The sequence below is a fragment of the Anas platyrhynchos genome, chromosome 20, assembly GCF_047663525.1.
Source record: "Anas platyrhynchos isolate ZD024472 breed Pekin duck chromosome 20, IASCAAS_PekinDuck_T2T, whole genome shotgun sequence".
Taxonomy (NCBI): domain Eukaryota; kingdom Metazoa; phylum Chordata; class Aves; order Anseriformes; family Anatidae; genus Anas; species Anas platyrhynchos.
The window spans coordinates 4,007,848-4,021,869 of NC_092606.1; the positions used below are offsets into that span (position 1 = coordinate 4,007,848).

A 14,022-nucleotide genomic window follows, 5' to 3' on the forward strand; every position below is an offset into this window, starting at 1 on the left:
TGCCACACCCAAGATGGCGCCCGCGGGCGGCCGCAGCGGCGCAACGCGCGAAGGGGGCGTTAGGCGGGGAGGCGATAGGCGGCCGCCTCACGTGAGGAGCTGAAAAGGGAAGAGCTCGGGGTGCGTGGGACGGAGTCGCAGTGTTGGAAGGAGGTAGGCGGTTTTCCCTCTCCGTGCCGCTTCTTTGGTATTAGCGTGCCCTAAAGTGTGGGATGGCGTTTGCCTCATCGTACTTTCTGAGGGGAGAGCGCTGGGGACTACAAGTCCCAGCGTGCACCGCGCCCCGCTGCTCCGGGTGGGGAGGGTGGGGGGGCGCAGTGGCTGCTGAGATTTGTAGTCCTGTGAAGGGGGGGGGATACCTCAGGGGGCGGTAGCTGAGTGACAGGAGCAGGATAAGCTGTGAAGGGAGGAGATTTTGGCAGGGGAGCGTGGGCAGGCAGAGACTGAAAGCCCAGTGTACTGTGGGGAGTGCTGAGGGTCCTTCAGCCAGGCAGGGCCAGGGGCTGTGGTGCTGAGGAGGGAGCCATTTTGCAGTGGGGGACAGGCTGGTACCCCCTCAAAGTTTGTAGGGCCTGAGCAAAGTTTTCTCCTCGTTTTTTTTTCTGCAGCTCTGCCACCATGAGGATGAGATATGTGTTCCCTCCTCTACTGTACCTCATGCCTGTGCTGCTGGGGAGTGGTGGTGTTTGGTCATCCCTGCTTGGACCTGCAGGCCAGCTCCAGAGTGGTAAGAGATGGACAAGGGTAGCTCCTCAGTATCCCCAGTCATCCCCCTCTGGGTAAATCTGCGCCACGTTTCCCACAGCTCTTCTTTCACATGCTGCCTTTGACTTTGTGAGCTCACGCTGAGGCACTCTAGTGACAGATGGAGCACTAGGAAGGTGCAGACACTCCCCTCAGTTGAAGGAGGTTAAATACTGACTGTGGTGCAGTCAGGGAAGAGCTGGGGAGCTCTCCTCCATTTAAATAACTTCTTAAGAATGCTGTGTAATGTAAGGTAATGAGAAAGATGCTTGTCACTGCTGATAATTCCTATGTAGCTTCCTACAAGAAATAGCTTTCATATTTGATTTGTATCTATATTTTCCACTTATTTCCAAATATGCTTTCTCTCAGAACGCAGACACAGTACTCAAAACTGTTGTGAGGATCCTGACAATGTAGGGACTTTCAGTTATTCTTACCTCAGAGGCTAACTGCTGGTGTTTGCTACTTCACTGTATCCAGCCCGTGTATCTCCAGCTTGTTATTTCAGTTCTAGCTTTCTTGAACCCTGTAGTTCAGGAGACAAAATAGGGTGTCCATTACTAAACACAATAATAAAAATAATTAAATCATGGCAACCTCTTTATTTCTCTTTTTTTTCTGGTCTTAAATAGATTTGTTCTTGTCTGTCACTTTTGACCTTTAAATGTACATATAGTAAAAGACCTGGATTCCAAAATTGATGATGCATGACTGGTTTATGGTTTTGATGTCGATTGTATTGGCGTTGGAATGTGACCCCCCCCCCTCAAAACATGACACACTATACCATACCTGCACTGTTGCAAAGTGTACCCTATAACAGCAGTGTTTCTGACCACTATAGCGAGGCACTTGTGATTCTTGAAGTACTATAATTGTAAATATACATTATTTCAAACATCTGGGTACATGAAGATTTTGTCACTCAAGAAGTAACTTTAAACTAAATTTTGAGCATCGTGTCTTCCAAGTTACTAGGATCACATGAAGAAACAATTAGTGAGTTTTAAGTATCCTATAGCTTTGTCTCAGCATGAACTTCTGCTGCAAATCAAATATCTAAATTGCTTCCTTGTAACATGTTCAAGTGGCAGTTATTTAGTTCTCCTTTTAGGTTTAGTTCCCTTGAAATAAGCAGTACTCCCTTTGTTGTTAGTGACAGTATACTGGTGCTGTGTTGTTTTTTGTTTTTAATCTGACACTTCAGGTAGTAATGGACAATTTTTTGTTTATTTCTTCCCAGATGGAGTCATTGTATTGTCTGTCCCAGAAGTGGTTTTGTTAGAAAATGGAAGTTCAACAAATGTCACGATATCTCTGAGGTAAAATCATGGCTATAACTTTTTTTTCCCTATGAAATAGGGAAGAACAAGGGGATAAAACATAGCTATATACTCAAATTTCCCAGCAGACTTGGTTAACTGTTTATACAGAGGGACTTTCACCTGTATGTGACTTGCTGCTTCTAGACCAGTACATCACTTAGTGCCAGTTTGGACCAAAACAGTGCAGCAGTCTCTGAAATGGCCTTGTGTTGTTGGTCTCTGGTAATATCCCATGCCATTTGTATGGGAAGTCAAGCAGGAAAGGACGTTTTATACTGTCTACCTTGTACTAGCTTATTGAACTGTCTTCTATATGTGAAGAGCAGCTTTGCTATTTCTAAAAACTGATGCTTGAGAGGAACTTGCACTTCTTAAAAAGATCACAAAAAATTACCACGCAAACAGAACTTACCCTTTCTAGGGAAGAAAGGCAGCTACTCCAGCGTAGGAGCTGACACATCTCAGTTGTGTTGTTTAATACAACACACTACTTAGCTGTGTTTTTGTTGTCAGCTGCCTGCCAGGAAAGAAGCATTAAGTACTTGGACTTTGAGATCCCAAAGGTAGGGGTGTGTGTGAAGGGAATAGTCAGATGACAATGTAAGAATTGTGACAAAGGGGAAAATAGCAAGACAGAGCTACAACAGTCCAGAACTCTTATTTCTGCAAAGTAATATGTGATACTGTGATCTCCTTAATGGACAAGTACGGGCATTTGAATCTTATGATACCCTACATACTGCTGTGCAATTAAACCTCCTGGGCAAATGCTTAGTGGAGCTCTGGGGGAAAGCTTTGCAGGGCTATTTTACTTGAGTTTGTTTTTCCTCTTGCATCATGGCCATAATTTCTGCCTGTCGTCACCCCAGTACATGTCCATCATTTCTGCCCCTCTTAGTCCCCAGAATCCTACTGTTGTAGGATTTTGCTGGTCCTGCTGGTAATGCTCTTCTCTGCCATTTGTGTGGGGTAGAGGGAGGCAAAATGTGGCTCTGTAACTTTAATGCCAGCCAATTTTTCAGTTAAAAGAAATAGCATTGTGCTAACATAACCTGGTGTTAGTGTTCCCCCTGAGTACTAAGTAGGTACTGTACTGTTGTGTATGGTGGACTGCCCACTACACTTGCTGCAGCTGTGTGGAATTAGTAGATACTTTTCTACAGCCCTGAAGCAATCTTTGTGAACTCAGGCACCAGTCTAACTTGGCTCTTCTGTCTTTGCAGGGCTCCACTAAATGAGACACTGGTGATAACTCTTAATATTACCCACTCATCAAAACACAACACTATTGTTGAACTACCTGGTGAAGTAAGTGACAGAATAGACTTCTGACCTTATGCAAAAGCCTAGAGCTGGTATGGTGCAACTCTCCTTTCCTCCCTCCACTTTGCCTTGCAGGTACATTTGCCTGCAGGTCACATGGAGGCAGACTTCCAGGTGAAAGCAGATGACGTTGGACAAGTAACAGTTTATCTTTATACCAGTAATTCCAACTTAACTGGGTGAGAAACTGGTTTTTAATTCTACCTAGTATCCTACTGCTTCATAAACTCTGGTGTAATTATTTCCTCCCTATAAATAAGTAGTTGCTGGGACATGGAGAAGTATATAATTGAGAAGATGTAGTGACCCTCCAGTAATCCCTGAGGTATTTAGATAAATATAAAGTATGGAAGCAGAATGGTAATATTGATATTTTAAACTTATACCTAGATGACTGTGACCTCTTATGACTTCTTAGTCTGGTTTTAATAACCCTTCTCCAAAGTCTCAAAACTACGTGTCCTCATCCAGGAAGCATTTGGTTGTCAATGTCTACTTGGATGCTTTTCTTATATTATTACTGTGCAGAGCTTGTTCTGGAGTACTAATAGCCTTGTGCAGCTGAGTACCCACATTATTGTCAGGAGATGCAAGTGTTTTCCTCCCTAGTTAGGGGAGCCATCTATTCACCAATGCCAGTCCTCTCTAACAGGAAAACAGTCTAGCAAGATAGAGAAAACTAGATTGTATTTCCTAGTCCAGATGCTACTCACCAACAGGCTGCTCCTGCATTACTTCCTCATTTCACTTCTCTTTTTAAGACTCGCAGGAATTGCAGAGGTAACCAGATTTGTGAAGTGATCAACAGGACAGGCACGATCATGAGGCTTTGCTGGCAGAGCATGAAAAGTGAAACTGCTCTTGCATAACTGACCCCGTGCTATGACAGTGGAAGCCATAGGCACAAGAGGACCTTTTTGAATAATAATAGAGATGAAGAGTGGAAAGGGAAGGAAAGGCTAGGTTGAATAACAGAGATTTAAAACTTAACAGGGACACTAAAGAAAGGGGGAAAAACTCAAAAATGAAACCAATGCTGAATCTTTATCTTGTCTCAGTGCCTGGACTCTGTTTTTTCTCAAAGCAGAGCAAGGCAAATGGTCCTGAAAAGAGTGTGAGCAGAGAAATTAACTAACTCTGCATTAACCTTCAGACCTAGGATTCAATTTCAAGTGATTCATAGCATCATAGTGAAATACGCTGATGAAGTGATTGGCTGGATCTATTTCCTTGCGTGGTCTATCTCCTTCTATCCTCAACTGTTTGAGAACTGGCGGCGAAAAAGGTAAGGAGACTTAAGATGCGTTTGCAAGTTCCATTAAGCACATCTGAAAACAATGTTCCTGGTTTCTTTTTCATCCATCTTGGTTCTTGTGAATTATGTATGGAAAGACTGGGGCAGGAGGAGAAGCAGGGCAAAGATAAGGCCTGAATAAATGCAGTCCCAGTGCACTTTTGTGTGTGCAGGTCAGAGGAATTTACTTGCATTCTACAGACACCTAATTCTAAGGTTTGGCATCCAGTAATAACTGATAGAGGACGCTTTTTGTGTTCCCTTTGGTGTTATGTTGTATATCACCTGACCAAGCCAATTGTGCTGACACCTTCACAGTTGACTTACCTTGTGAGCTGCTTATCAGGCAGCTCCTTGTAGTGCTATCATTAGACTAGCTCCTGTTTTACTAAATGACTGCAAGTAGAAAGGTTATCATACATGAAAACTAAAGCATTCACTTTGGCAAAGATGCACTACTGCTATGGATTTAGGCTGGCATAGCTTTATCAGGCTGGCTGAGCTCATGGAAGGGTGAAGTTAAACAGCAGCAACAAACTTGGCAGTGAGAACCATTGTGAACGGCATATGAAGGATATTTCACCTTCCTTCCCAATAAACTCCACATCATGTTGTCAGAATGCGTACAGCTTTAGCTTGGATCAAAAATTGCCTATCAGTCAGCATGTTCCAGGGATAAGCCATCCCTGGAGCTGCCTACAATGCTCTCATTTCTCCAGCTTTTTTAAAAAATCTCTTTCCTTCTCTAGCGTTATTGGACTAAGCTTTGACTATATTGCATTAAACCTTACTGGCTTCATAGCATACAGTGTGTTTAATGTTGGACTCTTCTGGATTCCCTTAATTAAGGCAAGCACAACTTTAATATTTTTAGGGGGCATGGGTATCTACATAAGGGAGTTAAAACACTTACACTGTTTTGGTTTATCTTACACTTAGGAGGAGTTCTTACTCAGTTATCCTAGTGGAGTGAACCCTGTGGATATCAACGATGTTTTCTTCAGCCTCCATGCAGTAGCTCTGACACTCCTCATCATAATCCAGTGTTGCATCTATGAGGTATGTCTCAGTGCTGGCCTGACCTGGTAGCTCTGGCAGAGCTCCCTCTGCTGGACGCCTCACCCCTCACTGTACTCAGATCCACTCCTTTTGGGCTCTGAAGTCATCTTCACAGCCTGTTCCTTGGCTTTTCTAGAAGTCAGGCTTCACAGTCCAGCTGCTTTATCTTTCTTGAGCTAATAGCTGCTCCAGTAAGCTTTGATACTTCAGGCTCATGGATGTTCTGAGCTTATAAGTAGACTCCTTTGACTCAAAATAGCTAAGGTAAACAGCCAAGTTCATAAAGTTTTCAAACAGATTTCTAGCCAGCACATAGATTACAGCTCTACACAGTACAAATGCTCATACATGCTTTCTCTTTCCTCACCTTTTGAAGATGCCTTAGGCCAGGAGAGGTCTCTTAGCAACTCCTGAGTATTTGAGTTGTAAGCTTTTGGGTGCAGGTATATGTAATGGGTAACACTTTGTCTCCACCTCCCCACTTCTCTTTACCTGAAACAGCTGCAGAGGCCTATTTGTAATTCCCACTCCCTTCTCAGGTGAGACTGATTGTTGTCAGGTGCTCATTGTAAAACCTCTGATCTGAACAGATAGTTTGTTCTAGATAGTAATTATTTCTGGTTTAGGTTCCTTCCTCTGATAATGCTAAACTGAAAACTCTAAGAGCATATTTATCAACAATGAGTGCAATAGCCTTTTCTAGTAAAGAACTGGGAGATAACTATGACTTCTACCATAATGGCCTCAGCAGCCTTTTGCATTTATAGGAACTATTGATAACTTCAGACTAAACTCAGGAGATCATTACAGATGTGGCACTGAATCATAGGCATCATAAATAGTCAAAAAAATACTGCAGCAATATTTTTTCCACTTGCTTATGGGCAATAGTATTCTGAACAAATGCTTTTCAATATTGCACATAAGCTTTTGCAAATCTGCAGCTAATTGCTCAAACTTCCCTTGTGATATGTGCCTAACTGGTACAACAATGGGTGAGGACTGTAACCTTGCATAGTACTGAGCATATTCGATACCTTACTATGTTTCTGGGGATGTAGGACCTAGACTGGTCTAAGTATATCTGTATTTCTGTTTCAGAGAGCAGACCAGAAAGTATCCAAAGTTGTTGTTGGACTACTGGCACTTGCATGGATCTTCACATTTACAACACTGTTTCTTGCTGCAGCTGAGGAGATGACATGGCTACAGTTCTTATTTTGCTTCTCTTACATCAAGTTAGCAGTCACGTTGATAAAATATTTTCCACAGGTAAGCCTGAACTTTTCTAGTTTTATGCATGTTACTGTCACTCTTAAGTCTGAAGTGTATGTTCTTGAAGATCTGACCAGACCAGCAATGGTTATTTATTAGTTTTTCACAGACAAAACAGTATAAAGCTAACATATTGTTTAACACTGAAGTCTTCTGTATATCTCAATGCTTGCTTACTGGGATTGCTCAGGGTACTAAGAGGTAACCCAACTAAGGGAAAAAGCCCAAACTCAACTATGAGCTTTCTTGCGAAACAGGAGTATCTTTACCTCATTTGAAGACTGGAACAAAAGACTTCCACTGACTAACATGATCCCATAGTAGAAAGCAGAGTCCCATGTGGTCTTAGCCCTGGCTAGGTACTGAACCAACAGGTACACAACACATTAAACTTCTCATTATGCCCTCAGGCATACATGAATTTCCGTCGGAAGAGTACTGAGGGATGGAGCATTGGAAATGTATTATTAGACTTCACTGGGGGAACCTTCAGCCTACTGCAGATGTTTTTGCAGTCATACAACAATGGTAAGGCTGGAACTGAACTGGTGGGGGCTTAATGGGGGTGGGAGAATTTCATTACAAAGCAAAACCCTGTAGGATATCTTGGGAGGTTATTTATGCTAGTGTGGGTAGCTGTCCTTACACGAAGACTAAAGAAAGTCTATTTTGCTTAAGGATTGAAAAACACTTAGCTGTTCTGATGAAACCACAGAAACAGTTAGTAGCTTTGCACAAGCTGTACAGGTCAGTGTCAAGGAGTGTTTAAGTAGTCTGGGTAACAAACACAAACTCCTTTAATATGTCTATCATGATCTTGTGGTCTCAAGATAAGACTAACCTCTTACTCATAACACTCTAATCTTGTGTTTGACAGATGAGTGGAAATTAATCTTTGGAGATCCAACCAAGTTTGGCCTGGGTGTCTTCTCCATCATCTTTGATATTGTTTTTATGGTTCAGCACTACTGCCTTTATAGGAGATGGGGGTATGAACCTTGTGAATAACATCTCTGAAGACAAAAACTTTAAATTGAACTTGCCACTATCCTGGCCAAGGGATTTCAAGATGTCTACTAGCAGCTATCAGACATACTGACTCTGATCTCTGTTTATTCTTTGATCTACCCTGGTATGGAATACAAGCTGCCTTGCCAAATGCTGATTGCCAGGTGCCTTAAAGGACATCAAGCTACCTAGCCTCTACTTGCAGATGGAGGGTTTGTGCCTGTTGAAGGTGCAAAGCCAGCTTAGCTTGAGCTGTCCCAGCAGCACGTGGCTCTCTTTCTCTAGCAACAGGAAAGAGACCAGAATTGTCTCTTTGATTTTGCATCACTTCCAAAGAGCCTAAGTTCTGGCTTCCAAGAACCTGAGATCATGTCGATGCAACCACTTAATAACAAAAGGTCTGTGGACTTCAGTGCTGCTGGCTCCTTACAGACCAAACCATGCTATAACACCACTTACACTGGCTGGCAACAGCAGTACCTGAAGGAAAAATGAAGTTCCTAGCAAAAAAAAAAAAAAAAGACAAATACAAATGTTAACTCTAAGAGGGAAAATAAAAATACTGAGAATAACCTGGAACTGTATTCCTAGCTCACTTCAAGCTCTTTCAGAGGTGCTAAGACGAGTGCTCAGATAAATGTGCCTGAATACTTGTGGTGTACTGTCTTAACCTTTCTTGGTTCCACTGACACGCCTTGAACCCTAAACTGTGGATAGTAAAGATCAGATTGTCAAAGGGTTTGTTTCAAAGGGGATGATTTTCATTAACAGCCCATTAATTAAAGGTCTTAAGCACATATTTTTGTTCTTGTGCTACTTTGTAACTGCATGTGGTATGTTGCAGGTAGAGATCAAGGTAAGCATTAGAACCTTTTAAAGTCACTTGAGGGGAATCTAACAAATACTTGAATGCTTTGTATCAATGTAGGCCCACAATCCACTTTGAGCCAGAAAAGAAGTCTCAGGTGGAGGCATTCAAGTGATACGGCAGTTCTTCAATGTAAAGGGGAACAGCACAGGAAAGGGGAACAGCACAGGTAATCCAACGCTGGTTTATTGTGTGTAAAATCACGTGAAATAGCAGTACAAATAGGAGTGTATCTTTACAGTAACAAAAATAACTTCAACTTGAAAGCCTTAAAACTTACCGCTGAATTCTTAAGTTACAAAATTCAAAAGCAGTACTAAAGTAATTCAAATAGATATAAAAATGGTAAGTAGGCATCTGCTGGTGTGTACAGAAGTCTGAGACTGATACAATATATGTAAATAGCACAGCAGTAACGAACTGAATAAGTTAGACTGCCCCCTCCTCATGTTCTATTTACAAGCTTACCTGAAGACTGCTTAAGGAAAGTACAGATATGTATAAACTGAGGTGGATTAAAAATGCCAGGTTTTAGCTAGTTAAACCACTAGGAAGCCAGGTAATTAACTCAGTGGTGCAGTAAAAATCTTAAATCCTGTGGCATGTTGATTTAAACAACGCAGTAGCTTACGAGAAATTTAAATTTGGTCAAGAGGCACTTTGAGAAGTTACTGGCATATTCATCTTTTCAATCAATAAATCAGTGATTTGAACAGTCTTCTGGAAGAGAGACCAAAATCTACCCCCTGATAGTCTGATACAAATGGAATGAAGAACTGAAGACTCTGGATACAAGCAGCTCTCTTGGTACGTTCAGCAACAGCATTTTCTTTTCCACAGTGTTTTTTACGTAAACTTGATTTGATGTTACAAATTACTTGTGAACAAAGAGAATCAAGTTCTCTCTGACAGTGAAGCTGAACTGTAGTGTCTAGAACTCTTTAATACCTGTGAAATGCACTAAAACTAACTCAGGTATTAATAACTGTTACTTAGCTTTTTTGTCTGAAGAGGCTGCTCTGTACCAGAAGTCTTTACAGTAAGTCATAATGCCCCAAACCCTTCAGCAAGCTCTGTCTACCTAACACACAGTGTGACATTAGTACAGTGCTCTTCCCCACAGCAGTGTGCAACTCTTGATCCTGGCATTTTAACTTGATAGCATGGGAGGACACAGCAGCTCACTTCTAAAAGCATAAGCACAGCAAAAGCCTCTTATCTTCCTTGGCAGAAACCAAATTCCTGTTGGAACAGGAAACCTTTGTGCTCCAGAAAATTGAGGCTTCTCCAGTTTTTTCCTTAAATAATATGGTTTGCCCTGTCCTCCTGAAAGCCATGACTATTATAAAGCCTTCCCGTGTACCTGCAGGGAAGACTAGTCCCCTCAGAGTGCTTCTCTAAAGTTTAACTATTGTCAATTACACCAGAGAAAGTATGAGTAGTGTTTACCACAGTTAGGAACATATATTCCTTCCAGACAACCTGTTCAGCTCTAGCCTTTGCTCCCTTGCTTGATATCCAGTCTATGCATCTCCCTCCCCAACCCCTCCCCAACTTCATGATTGATTAGGACAGCATGGATTGCTGCACAGCCTTTTGCAGAGATTGCCTGGTCACCAGCAGCCGCACCACTTCTTCATTTCTTTTTGTCAGCCTCTTCCTAGCTTGGTCATGGGTCACCATTGTCATATCCCAGCCATTCACCTAGGAAAGCACATAAAAGGCTTCAGCAGGCAAAGAGCAAGTCTTAAAGTAAGCTAGGGCAAGACTATAGGGACTTACAGGTGTCTTGTAAGTATATCTGGTACAATCACTCTTATGTCACAACTCTGTTTATTTGTAAGCTGTACAAACTGCCCCAGAAAGTACCCCGAAGACAGAAGTTTTCCCAGCAGAAGCTTGCTGGAAGCGTGTACCTGGTACTGGATTGGTACTCATCTTAACTTGCTGTTTACCTGCATGATCTTATCGCCAATCTGAAGTCCTGCAACTTCTGCTGGGCCTCCTTCTGTCACCCTTGTTACATAAATGCCCTGGAAAAACAAGAATTGAGTGTTACTATGAATAGCCCTTATGGAAGGGCTGTTCCACTGGCAATGCAGAAATGCTTTGCAGCACATTGCAGGATTCTAGTTAAGATGACAGGATTCTAGCTAAGAACAGGTTTGTGCAGTGCTGGAGAGAATAGAAGGTGGAGAGCTGGGTAAGTTAAACACAAACTTAGCCTGCAAAGGATAACAACACTAACTTTAGTCAACTGCGTTAGAGGGCAGAATACAGATGCACTGCAGTAGTGCTTGCTCAGCCTAATTGCTATAAAAAACAATCAACCTCTGACCTTGTCAGTCTTATCTTCAGAGAAAGGATTTTGAGTAGGATCCTGATCAATGCCACCTCCAATGCTGAATCCCAGAATCAAGTTGTCACCTTGGCGAAGCTTATGTATTTCAATTCTTTGCTAAAAAGAGAAGATAAAATAGAGTACTGTGAGCACTGAGATGAATCACAAGAAATCTTAAGACCTAGTTACACTGAGCTATCAGAGATACCATAAGCCTCAAGTAGCTCTAGGAGAGAAGGCTGTATGACAGCCTTGTGAGAGTAATAGCTATCTGTCAAACCTGCACAGGGTAAGCAAACAGCTCTAAAACCTGCTGGCAGCACAGAACTATCACATAGCACTTGTCATCTGTCAGCAGCACACAGCCTTGCAGTGACAACAGTTGGCTCTGAGCTGTTTTCAGCCCTACCCTGAACAGCAGAACAGGAGGGGATCTGCAAGTACAAGGGCTGTTGTGCTATTGTACTTGTGTCACTGTGTTACCCCTGCCCTGAGGAACAAGGGGGAAAACATTAAAAAGGAAGCAGATCTCCTTAAACATGAGTCAGGTCTTGCTGACGAACAGTCACTTGTATCTAGACTCATCTTAGTTTTTATCAGAGTGCCTCCTGTTCCTGCCTCGCCCTATCGGTGAGAATAGCAGCCTGTTAGTGGGATGGATAAGTTATCAACGCTGCTGCAATCCAGAGGTCGGTTCCTTGCTGTCTGGTGACCGCAGGCATCTGACAGACTCTCCCCCTGCCTGTACAGCTGCCAGCTTCTGCAGTTCTTGAGCTGACACAAAAAGCCGCGGCCCCAACTCACGCAGCAACCACTCGGGGGCTCTCCCTGAGCACCTCCAGCAGGGCGCAGAGTGCGCCCCCCGGGCTGGGTGCGCGGTGGAGCCGCCCGGGGCAGCGCCACTCGGCTGCATCCGAACCGGGGGAAGAACCACCAAAAGGCCTCGCGCCGCTCCCATTACGGCAATTAGCGCGCTGTAAAAGACAATTAACGCGCCGCAGCCGCTCTCCACCACCACCCCCCTCAGCCACCAGCCCAGCACAAGGCTCCGGGCCCGAGGAGCTCCCGGCACGGCCCCGGCCCCACCCTGAGGGGCCGAGAAGCGATCGCGCCGCGCCCGGCCCTGCTCCGCTCGGTGCCTGCCCGGGACCGGCTCCCCTCAGGGTCCCCCCCTCCTCATCGCAGCCCCCGCCCCGCGCCTCACCACGACGGCAGTGACCGGCTGTCCCGGCACGTACGACATCGCCTCAGCCCCGACCCCGCTCCCGGCGCCGCCGCCCGAACAAAAGCCTCGCCCGGCCCCGCCCCGCCCCGCCCCGCCGCGGGGCCCGGCCCCGCTTCGCCCCGGCGGCCCCCGCGCTAAGATGGCCGCCGGCAGCTTCCGGCGGGGCGGGCGGGCGGCTCCGGGCCCCGCGGTGCCGGGCTCCGAGCGCTGACCCCCGGCAGGGAGGGAGCGGAGCCGCCAGGGGCACGGCCCGGCCCGGAGCGGAGCCGGGCGTGAGGTACGGGGCGGAGCGGGAGGGCGCCGGGGGACGGAGCCGGGCTCCTGAGGGCGGCTCCTGAGGGAGCGCGGCCTTGAGGCGCGCCCAGCCCCGCGGCCGTGTGCGTGTCCCCCCCGCAGCCTCGTCCCGGAGCCGGGCGCGGAGCCATGGCCGCTCCGGCGGCGGCCGCCAGGCGCGAGGGGCCGCAGTTCATCAGCGAGGCGGCCGTGAGGGGCAACGCGGCCGTGCTGGACTACTGCCGCACGTCGGTGTCGGCCCTGTCGGGCGCCACCGCCGGGATCCTGGGGCTGAGCGGGCTGCACGGCTTCGTCTTCTACTTCCTGGCCTCCGTCCTGCTCTCCGTGCTCCTGGTGCTCAAGGCCGGCCGCCGGTGGAACAAGTACTTCAAGTCGCGACGGCCGCTGTTCACCGGGGGGCTCATCGGGGGGCTCTTCACCTACGTCCTCTTCTGGACTTTCCTCTACGGCATGGTGCACGTCTACTGAGGCGGCCGGGAGCCGCGGGAGGCTGCAACGGAGCGGGAGGACGGTCGCCAAAAGTCACCCCCAGCGCCTCGGCCAGCTCACCTAAACCGTTGTTCATCGCTCGTGTCGTCAACACCGTCAGTAAATTATGTCCAAGTACGAATGAATCGGTTGTACTGTGCTAATTAAATGGGATGTGAGAGCGCTTGGCTGCCTCCCATGGACATTCGGTGGCTGAAGAACAATTTCTGTCCTTAATTGCAGTCACATCTGCAGATTCTGATTACTTTAGTTCCTTGTATCCTCAGCGTTTTGGATAAAAATACCAATTACCCCCCTTCTCTAGTTGCTGCCTGCCCAGCTATAACAGCACCCTAAAAATAATCCACTGACACAGGGAAATGTTTCACAGCAGCATGTAATTAACTGTATGTAAAGGTTTGATACAGAAATGTATTTGAGTTGCTAGTGCAAATGTTACCTTCCACAGTTGCTGTATTTACACCTTATAAATAAATGATATTGTCGTGGAGACTCTTCACTGGCATGGACAGAAGTCGTTAAGTGATGCTCTCACAAGCCCAACACTGCTGCAGTTAATGCCGTTGTGTCCAATGAAATACAGGCACCAAAATGCACACGGTGTCATTACCTGCTAGCTGAGGCTTGTTCAAGCATTAGGATTCCTGCAACTGAGCGGTGTGCTGTGGTGCCATGTCTGGTAGGGACAGAAAGGACAATTTGATCACCCACTACAGAGGTGCTGTGTCTTTGCTCTAGAGCTGCTTGTGCAAACAGTGCTTGGAGCCTCTTACC

At 45.6% G+C, this 14,022-nt stretch overlaps 3 protein-coding genes across 6 annotated transcripts; 2 read left to right on the forward strand and 1 right to left on the reverse strand.

The window, feature by feature from the left end:
- Positions 1-2: 2 nt before the first annotated feature.
- On the forward strand, positions 3-8,828 carry CTNS (cystinosin, lysosomal cystine transporter). Of its 3 annotated transcripts, none has more exons than XM_013102990.4 (11): positions 3-153; positions 609-727; positions 1,991-2,069; positions 3,296-3,380; positions 3,471-3,574; positions 4,549-4,680; positions 5,439-5,538; positions 5,629-5,748; positions 6,850-7,020; positions 7,434-7,551; positions 7,901-8,828. In XM_013102990.4, the coding sequence occupies exons 2-11, from the start codon at positions 619-621 to the stop codon at positions 8,029-8,031; spliced, it is 1,149 nt and encodes a 382-aa protein (XP_012958444.4). In that variant the 5' UTR covers positions 3-153; positions 609-618; the 3' UTR covers positions 8,032-8,828. The 3 variants fall into 3 exon arrangements, with proteins under 3 accessions (XP_012958444.4, XP_071882302.1, XP_038021792.2); XM_072026201.1 differs by lacking the exon at positions 3-153 and adding an exon at positions 198-295; XM_038165864.2 differs by lacking the exon at positions 3-153 and adding an exon at positions 364-490.
- A 241-nt stretch (positions 8,829-9,069) lies between these two features.
- On the reverse strand, positions 9,070-12,604 carry TAX1BP3 (Tax1 binding protein 3). 2 transcript variants are annotated; one of them, XM_027472453.3, is made up of 4 exons: positions 12,445-12,604; positions 11,238-11,357; positions 10,855-10,932; positions 9,070-10,603 (listed from the first exon to the last, which is right to left on the reverse strand). In XM_027472453.3, the coding sequence occupies exons 1-4, from the start codon at positions 12,481-12,483 to the stop codon at positions 10,466-10,468; spliced, it is 375 nt and encodes a 124-aa protein (XP_027328254.2). In that variant the 5' UTR covers positions 12,484-12,604; the 3' UTR covers positions 9,070-10,465. The 2 variants fall into 2 exon arrangements, with proteins under 2 accessions (XP_027328254.2, XP_038021793.1); XM_038165865.2 differs by lacking the exon at positions 10,855-10,932.
- Positions 12,601-13,747, forward strand: EMC6 (ER membrane protein complex subunit 6). The gene is made up of 2 exons (XM_072026208.1): positions 12,601-12,742; positions 12,862-13,747. The coding sequence occupies exon 2, from the start codon at positions 12,889-12,891 to the stop codon at positions 13,225-13,227; it is 339 nt and encodes a 112-aa protein (XP_071882309.1). The 5' UTR covers positions 12,601-12,742; positions 12,862-12,888; the 3' UTR covers positions 13,228-13,747.
- The last annotated feature ends 275 nt before the right edge of the window (positions 13,748-14,022 follow it).